Source organism: Diplotaxodon limnothrissa, linkage group LG7, assembly GCF_057381915.1.
Source record: "Diplotaxodon limnothrissa isolate DT_005_m linkage group LG7, D_limnothrissa_male_GT1.1, whole genome shotgun sequence".
Taxonomy (NCBI): domain Eukaryota; kingdom Metazoa; phylum Chordata; class Actinopteri; order Cichliformes; family Cichlidae; genus Diplotaxodon; species Diplotaxodon limnothrissa.
This window is the reverse complement of record NC_140602.1, coordinates 43977785-43987167: the sequence shown is the minus strand read 5'-3', so window position 1 is coordinate 43987167 and position 9383 is coordinate 43977785. Positions and strand designations below refer to the sequence as shown.

Below are 9383 nucleotides of genomic sequence, written 5' to 3'. Positions count from 1 at the left end.
ATGAAAGAGGACATAACTTTACACATTAACTTCCAACAATTTAAGCCCAAAGAGTCATCCTGAGAAATGTCATTTAATATGCAGCATTTCATTATCACGTTAAAAAACAAACAAACCCCACATACTGCTTAAGTTGCTGCTCTTTGAGATTAAAAGATCTCATTACATTAACAGAAACACTGACATCCCTGCTCTACAGCTTTGCATTCAGGGGGTGTCCTTGTCACAAAGATCAATTCAGACACTGAAATCTTTTCAATTTTCTTTTTTTATTAATTTAAATTTTTTTCCAGATGTCAAACACAAAGTATAGATATCAGCACCTTGGAATCTACTGTGATGGCTTAAAAAAGTTGGAGGTCCAACAGCTTTGTATTGAAGCTCCCTCACACCTACAATTAAAATTTTAGTGTTGAAAATAATACATTTTATCTGTCAATACAAATGTCTGAGAATCTTTACCAATAATGCACCATTACATTTTGATCACTTCAGCTGTTGGTTATCGGCAACTGCAAAAGTTACCAGCCTGGCAGAGGGCATTTCATCAAAACAAAGCTTCTTAGAAAGTAACACGTCTATGACCTGGATAGAAAAGAACCACAGACTGAATACAAAGGATGGATTGTAGCCACTGAAATGAGAAAGAAAGGGCAAGCCTTTGCTGTTCCAGGACAGCAGGAGCTGAATGTAAAGGAGAAAAAGTGGAGGGTTTGGATGCTACGTCCATCTTTTGCATACAGTCTATCATCTAAACAGAGAGGCAAGTGACCTGCAACAGTCATCAGTGTTTCAGGAGCTTTTTAAAGGCGACGTATTACACATAAGAGCCAGATAAAATGAGCTGTTATGAAGAGTGTTTAAGAGAATTTCTGCTCTGCACTGGTCTAATTGCAGCTTTGACCAAAGTCAACAATCATTGTCTTACCACTTTGTTCAATCATCATCATTACATTCATGAACCAGGCTTATAGCAGCTGGTATTCTTGTTCATCTAAATACAACAAAACCCCCCAGAGAGATAACATAAACTGATTAATATTACTATCAATTTCCCTTCAAGTCCATCATACATAATCAAAGCAAACCCTGGAAAATAACAACCTAAAGAAAACACTGATGATATAACTGCAATTGTGCAATATTTAGAGACAAGTTATCTGCTGTGGTCACACAATGCTCTTATAACACTGTAATAAAACTTAACTCATGGATCAACATGTGGCATACACCAATCAGGCATAACATTATGACCACTAGCAAAGTGAGTAACACTGATTCAGACTATTCAACACGGAGGCCACACCTGGCATCTTGGTGCCAGATATCATGTGATGGGTCAGGGCCGCTTTGGCAGCAAAAGGGCGACCAACACAGTGTTAGTTAGGTAGTCATAATGTAATGCCCGATTGGTGTATCTGAAAGACTGAAATGAGACAGAATAAGGAGCCTTTCGTTCAATAAAGGTCAACCTGACAGAGAGAAATAGCAGAGCCTTAAAATTTTCCATGATAGAGGACGTTTGTTCTATAAATTATTACATTATTTCTCCAAGAAGGAGCTGAGGCCGCTTTTACCTTAATGCTACATAAAGTATAGTTGTGTATCGTTTAGGGAGTGGGTATGTTTTGGACAGCTAAACCTGAGGTTTCTTTGTGAGCCACTTCCCCGTCTTTGTGGTTTGTTGAAAACGAAATGTACAGTGGCTGCAGCTCCTCTCTGGAACCACGCTGTTAGACAATAACTAATTACATTATTTCTCCAAGAAGGCGCTGAGGCTGCTTTTAGCACGGCGGGCCTTCTCTATGCTCTCAAAGGTTGGAGTCCCTTGAGGTAACTGTAGACGGTCATTTTCAGTCTCCATGATATTCTCAGCTTCCCCTAAAGACATCATGAAAAACACATTTAATGGGTATAATTAGTGACTGCAATCTTTTTTAAAAATGTCATTAATGAATAACTAAACACAATATTTGTTAAACATTTAGATGCATTATTTGGTAGACAGTAAGGTCCATTTGGACAGAGACTTTTTCTTTTTTAGCATTTTGGTTCTGTTCATTACCACAATTAATTTTAAATATAACAACTTTAAATATAATTAACTCAGATCCAGTTGAACTGCCGACTGTCAGCCTTAATTCAGTGGGTTGAACAAAAAGATTGCACAAAAATGTGAGAACTAAAATGCAATCCCATCATTTCAGGACATCAAAAGTAACTGGACAAATAAAATAAAATGTATTCATTTGAATCGTGCTAATGCAAGCGCCACACCTCAAATCAACTCCAGGGCTTCTATCTGCTTAATTGATAATGACATAACAAAGGAAGTGCCCACACCTGCCCATGAAATAGCCTTTCAGTCAAATGTCCAATTACTTTTTGTCCCTTTAAAAAGCGGGGGGCACACGTTAAGGGGCCGGAACTCCAAAACCTTCATCCGATTTGAATGTGGATTTTCTCATATGAAAGCTGGGCGTCTACACATTATATAGATGCCCATCATAGCGGAAAGTGGAAATTGTTTTGGTAAACAGACACTATTCACGTATTTAAATATATATATGGACCTAACTGTATATTAGAGCCTGTGTTTTCTGGATATAGTGAGTCTGTGTTCTGCTGTTCAAAGTAAAATAATCCTCTAAAACCAAAGCAAAGAATCACTATATAATGCTTGATAAGGATTTATTTACCCGTCTGTGCACCCTCTTTTTAAATGTTAAACAGGTTTCCTTAAGATGATGATGCCTGTAAGTGTGTAGCTTTACCTCTCATACGATTAATAAGCGTTCCATAGGCGCTGTCCATCTGGTAGGCAAATATGAAACTGAGAGGTATGATGGGAGCCAGCATGCCTGGGTTCTTTCTTTTAATAGCTCTAAAGAAAAATGATGATAAATAGAAGACAATATTTAACTGCAAAGATAAAAGCACAACACAGAGATGAGTCTGTGTGTGTTTGTGTCAGATCTTTGTGAGGTGTTAGAATCTCACCCTGCAGTTAGTCCCACTGTGGCCACCGCAAAGAAACTGCCAAAGTATTTCACAAACTCTCTGGACCAGGCGATCTGCATCGCCATCTGCCGCTCTCTCATCTGGTTCTGCATCAGAATCTGGCGCTCCATCTGGGCACATGCACGCGCACACACAGACACACAAAAATAAATTAAGAAGAAATGATGAAATAAAATTTTCCCTGCTTGGTAAGATTTCATTTTCAGTTATAATCAATTTCAGTCAATTACTGTTGATCAGAGCTGTAATAATCCTCTGATTCATCAGTTAATTGTTTTATGAGAGTACAGACAGTTTAAAGAGATCTCCATAAGCACCAAAGGCTTAGTACTTTTTAAAAAAAAGCCCCTAAAAATTTGTAGGAAGTGTACATTACGTGAACAGAGATGTGATTAGTTGGGAGCACAGACTGAACTTCTATGTATGCTTGAGAAGTTTCTTTGGAATTTTTTTTAAGTCATGAAACTAAACCCTGGAATCCACTGCTGTAAACATGCCAACTACAAACACTACGCTCTAGGGAAGGAGGAAGTGACAAACTTTTCATCTGCACAATCTGGGTGTTTCGTACTCCTGACATCGACTCTTGGCTGTACACTCTTTAGGTTCAATGGAAATTACAGGAATGACTTCTGTAATTGACAGTGTTTGTTCTTTTAAAGCCAGCATCCGCTGAAACAAACTAGTGAGTAGTCTGAGCACACTTAAGGGTGTCCCCCTTTAACGGCCCATGTTGTGAATGAGTGAAGAATGCAATTATGAAAAGAAAGCATTTCCCGCTCCTCCACACCATGTGTATGAGCTGCAGGAACGGGAAATGGGGTGACACGTTCGCTGAAAGGTCAGCTTTCATGACGGCTTCATCTGGGTCACAAAAAAGGAAGTAAATGGAAGATAGAGGATGTTAAATTTGAATAAACTATCCTGAAACTCACTCCAGCATCTAAGTACATAGATGCTGCAGGGTCTCCATCTTATAAAAATGAAGCAGTTCAATATGCCCATATACACAAATACGTAACATAAGTAAAGATCACTGCACATCTTTGCTCAGCCACCAGTTTCACATTATTAGTTAGTTTGTCTCCAAAGCGCTCAACCTGAAATGGCCCTCTGATGTACTCATTCCTAATCATGTCCTTCATGGTCACTCCAAACAAAAAAATCTTAACATCTTCAACTCTGTCACCTCCAGTTTTCCAAACCACACATCATAGCATCTTAAAAACCTTTCCTTTCAGTCTGCAACTATCCATCACAAATTACCGCTGACACTCGTCTCCACCCACTGTTACTTTGGATGGTTGGATGCTATTTAAACTCATCCACTTTCACTGCCTCTGCTCCTTCAATATTCTGCCCATCTCCCTCTCATTTTTGTGCTGATGCCAAATGACTCATGAGTGTTTATAATAATGAACACTTATAACAACAATAATAATGATAATGTGTCATCTACATTAAAGACTTCAGGGTCTTTGTATAACATTCTTTACCATTTTCTGTTTCTACAGGCTGTTTGTATGGGATAGCTACGAACCCATAAGTGATAAATTAGCCCTATTAGTGTAGATGTGCAATTCAAAACTAGACAAACATATCTGCTGGTGGGAATATCAAAAGGAAAAGATTTGGTTTTGGCAAGCTCAGACAAGCAGCAGACTGTGACTCTGGGACAGGACTGGAAAAAGCAGAAATGAACCAACGCAGTCTGAGGGTGACATTTGTGAAGGGTGCAAGTATGAACACAAAGCGGGACACTAACTTGAAAACAGATGCACACAAATCATCATGATCTACACATTGGAAGAAGGAAAAGAAACAGATGTAACATGTGAGAAAGAAAAGCAGAGCAAATACATGCGGAAAATATGTGCAGCAGGTATTCCTGATGAATACAAAATATTTCATGTTAGGGTTTTTTTGTGGATTAAGGTTTTTTTTTTGCATGTTTGCAAACTTTGACTTTTGGGCACTCTGTATGCTCTCATGCTTTTAAAAATGATTTGTCCAAAATTGGATATGGAGTAATGTTCCTAAATGCACTAGTAAATCCACAAAGAAAGGACTCAAGGAGAAGACCTGAGGTGCCTAACCAATGCTAAGATTTCAATTCTATTGAAATATTGCCAGGGGATTGAAAATAGGCATTTAAAAAAGCATCTTACAGTTACAGTAATTTGGAAAGATTTCAGAAAGCTTTGACCCTCTTTGACTCCATCTTTCCAAAGAAAGTTACTCCTGCTTAAGACAGCAATATGAACATCTGAGCCCAGTGGTGTATTTCCACAGAAGAATTTCTTTTTGTGACTAAAAATTGAGGAAGAGTGTCCAAATGTGTTTAACTTTTTTTTTGGCAGCAATAAACATGACAGTTTACTTATTTTAATTTAAGACATGTTTAATTTTAATTAAGTTTAAAACTTTTTTATTTAATGTAAAATTATATATATTTTTAAATTTACTTTCAAATTCTTCAGTTGCTGAATGGGCTGCATAGTTTTCATAAATTGCATAGTTCAGAATAGCTATAATTGTACCAGATGGTTGCATTCAGTTAAGTTGGACTAGACCAGTGGTTCTTAACCTTGTTGGAGGTACCGAACCCCACCAGTTTCATATGCGCATTCACCGAACCCCTCTTTAGTGAAATTTTTATTTTTTTTTTCAAATTCAAGACATAGATATGTTTTTTTACTGGTGCACAAAATGAGCCGTACATGAACATCACCTTGTTCAAAGAACAAAACCAACACAATGCATGAACTTACAACAAATTACATACCTGCAAATCAGTGTGACTTCTGCTGTTGCCTTTGAGAGACCAGTTCAGATATGCGTGGCTTCACCTTGGCAAGTGCCAGTCTCATGTCATTTTCACAGAAAAGTCTGTTCCTTTTCTTCGTTTTTATGTCCAGCATCGTCGAAAAGGATTGCTCGCAAAGATATGTTGTAACAAATGATATAAAAAAATCCAGGGCTTTCTTAGCAATAATTGGATACTTGTCCATTTGTCGACACCAAAACGTTGAGAGTGTTGTTGTTCTGAAGAGTTGCTGTTGAACCTGGCTCTGCTGAATTTCAATGATTTCGTCAAGGTATTCATCATTTACATCTGCTGTCTCAACAGCAAACGTGAACGGCTGTCTCACCCATGCTGGATATGACTCTCTTGTAGGGAAATATCTGTCGAGAGACTTTGCAAGCTCATCTAAGTGCGTTGCAATTGTTTGCTTCAGTTCCGTGGATACAGAAACATCTCCGATTCCAGACACATCTTCGACCTTACTTACACAGTTGTCCAGAAGGGGGAAGTTTGCAAAGTTGTTGTTCTCTGTTCGTCGTTTCCATAACGTTAGCTTTTTTTGAAAAGCCTTCAGGTGTTCTTCCGCTTCTATGATATTGACTCCACCACCCTGCATCTGCTGATTGAGATGATTGAGAGCTGCGAATATATCAGCCATGTACGCTAAAATGAGAATGAACTCAGGATTTTTGAAGCAATCTGCATGACAGTGTTGGTGCTCTTGCAAAAACAGGGCTAATTCCACACGCATGGCAAAAACACGATTCAGCACCTGTCCCCGGGATAACCACCGAACATTAGAATGGTACAGAAGTACCTCGAATTCAGAGCCCATTTCTTTACACAGCTCACTGAAGATGCGGTGCCTCAGAGCACTATTTCGCACATAGTTCACACATTCCACCACGGTTTTTAATACTTCTGCCATTTTTGGAGGCAAGGTTTTTGTTGCCAATGCATGCCTGTGCAAAATACAATGAGTCACAATGATGTGTGGTGCATCGGCTTTTACTAGCGCACCAAAACCAGAGTTTCTTCCCAGCATGACGGGAGCTCCGTCTGTACAAACTGCAGAAACCATGTCCCATGAAAGATTGTTGTCTCCGAAGAAGTCATCCACAAGCTTCTTCACATCGGCTGCCTTAGTTGTTGTTGTAAGAGGCTTACAAAATAAAAAATCTTCTTTTATCATGTCATCTTTCACATAGCGCACAAAAACAGTAAGCTGGCTTAGATTAGCAACGTCTGTGCTCTCATCGAGCTGAAGGCTGAATTTTGCCGGGCTTGAAATCAGATCGGCGACTACTTGAGCCAAGATGTCTTTACTCATGTCTTCTATTCTGTCGCTGACGGTGTCATTTGAAAGAGGAATTTGTGATAATTTACCTTCGGCCGCTGTTCCGAGTATCAGATTTGCCATCTTTAACGCGGCTGGTTTCACGAGTGTTTCACCAATGGTGTGTGGCTTGCCCTGCTTTGCGATCAGGTAAGCAACTTCGTACGATGCTGTGAGGATCGGTTTGTTAACGGGTACAAATCCAAGAGCAGGCAGAGTGGGCCTTTCATCGAATCTGGCTCTCTTCACCTTGAATTCAGCAAGTGTTGTGTTCTTGTATTCCCCGTCTCCATGCAGCTTCAAGAAGTGTTCCTTTAGTTTTGCCGGTGCGAGACTAGAGTTGCTCAACTTGGCGTTGCAAATCATGCAGATAGGACGCTCACTCCCATCACGTTCCGTGATACATGTAAATCCATATTGTACATATTCGTCCAACCACTTTCTTTTTTTGCCCGACATAGTTAGTATGGATTAAAATGTTAAAAAAAAAATCACGCGAAGTACTACCACGACATTCACATGTTGACTACTGCGCGCGCTACATTCCCCGCAGCCCTGATTGGCCAAGCAGTGTAGCATGATCGTCTGCAGCCAGTGATGGCCAGAAGGGGGCGTGTCATCACAAATTTACACGATAATTCGGGCGTGGCTGGACCTCTGCGACCTCCGCAGTGGAGGCTCTGCCGAACCCCTGAGACCGACTCACCGAACCCCTAGGGTTCGATCGAACCCAGGTTAAGAACCACTGGACTAGACTGTAATACAAACCATTCAATTTGTCAACAATAAAACTGACTGAAATGAGAGAAAGACTGAGTGTGAGACTTTGATATTAGATAAAATGAATATTGATAAAGTTTATCTTTATGTACAGAATATGAATATCGCAAAATATTTTTAAAAAAAATCACAATAATATCGTATCGTGCTTTAAATATTGTGATAATATCGTATCGCGAGTTGTATGGTGATTCCCACCTCTACCCCCTACTATAAATCCATTTTGATGGCACCAATTCCTCATTCCTAGGAAGTCCATTCTCAAAATATGTGTACCGTACATATGAGCAGCCACAGGAGATTTTTGAAACTGTGTATCAGGCACCGAACTAGACCACATGTTAGAATATGTATCCCCGCCTTCCAGAACTGCTTTACAGACTTGGATCCACATCTTACTAACACACTATAAGAGCTAGAAAAATGAGAAGAGTGAGGTTAAAGCTGAGTGTATGCTCACCCCAGTCCAGAAGCCATAGCATGATCTTCACCAGGGTAACAAACTTTTTTTCTACCTGTGCAAGTTTCCTCTTTAAGTAGAATCACAGTGGTACCTGCTGTGAAATCACTTTGGGCTGGTTTTTGACTTTGGTGTGTAGTAATACTTAAACACTAAAAGAAAGATGGTATGCGTGTCGTCATTAGGACAGGGGTTTGTGTCAGTGTGTGGGACAAAGGAAGTAACGCACAGTGATCACACTACTCAGACAATGAGCAGTGTAGTTAATTACCTCCTCCAGAGAGTAGTGGGAAAGTAGTGGGTCTAAATGGATTTGGTTGTAGTCATAGAGATTAAAAATGTTTGCAGACCTACAGTTGCTGTGGATGTCTCCTGTACTCATGGAGCTGATACAAAAATAATGCAAATAAACAAGTGCACAATTTAAACTTAGTCCGACATCATTTCAGCATCTGCAACTAGTACAATTTCAAAGTATGAAGGTAAAACCTTTTGGTGGGAAGGTTTGGGGCAATTTTATGTGTTAAAAAATAATTAAAAATCTGCTTTTTTTTTTTTGCTTTTTCGCTTTCACCATCTTTCACTAGTGAAAGATGTCACAGCAGAGGTCAGAGGTGATGTGCGAGTGGATGCACTTTCACTCACCTGCAGCCGTGCATTCGTTAGCATGAATTCTTGTTGCTTTTTTAAATTGTCATCCATGGATTTGGACAGCAGGACACCCATGGCTGCGTTGGCGTTTCTGTGAATTAAACACGCAGTCATTCAAACGTGCTGCTCTGCTCTCATCACAACAGCAAACAAAATTCCAGAGTCGGGCTTAGAAAAGCCACCTGCTTCAAACTGGATTTGTTTCAGCATGTAGTGACCTCTTCAGTCCTTCAGTGTCTCTTCACTTCAGCTTTAGCTTTAAGCCTCAACTCATTTTAAGCTTTCCCGTTAAGTTAGCGAATAACAACACGACTACTGTCTACACAGAG

The 9383-nt window shown here is 39.6% G+C and overlaps 1 protein-coding gene across 1 annotated transcript; it reads right to left on the bottom strand.

Annotated features, from left to right (window-relative positions):
* Positions 1-296: 296 nt before the first annotated feature.
* On the bottom strand, positions 297-9140 carry LOC146628861 (plasminogen receptor (KT)-like). The gene is made up of 4 exons (XM_085358136.1): positions 9049-9140; positions 3001-3131; positions 2775-2884; positions 297-1881 (listed from the first exon to the last, which is right to left on the bottom strand). The coding sequence occupies exons 1-4, from the start codon at positions 9127-9129 to the stop codon at positions 1754-1756; spliced, it is 450 nt and encodes a 149-aa protein (XP_085214262.1). The 5' UTR covers positions 9130-9140; the 3' UTR covers positions 297-1753.
* Positions 9141-9383: the final 243 nt, after the last annotated feature.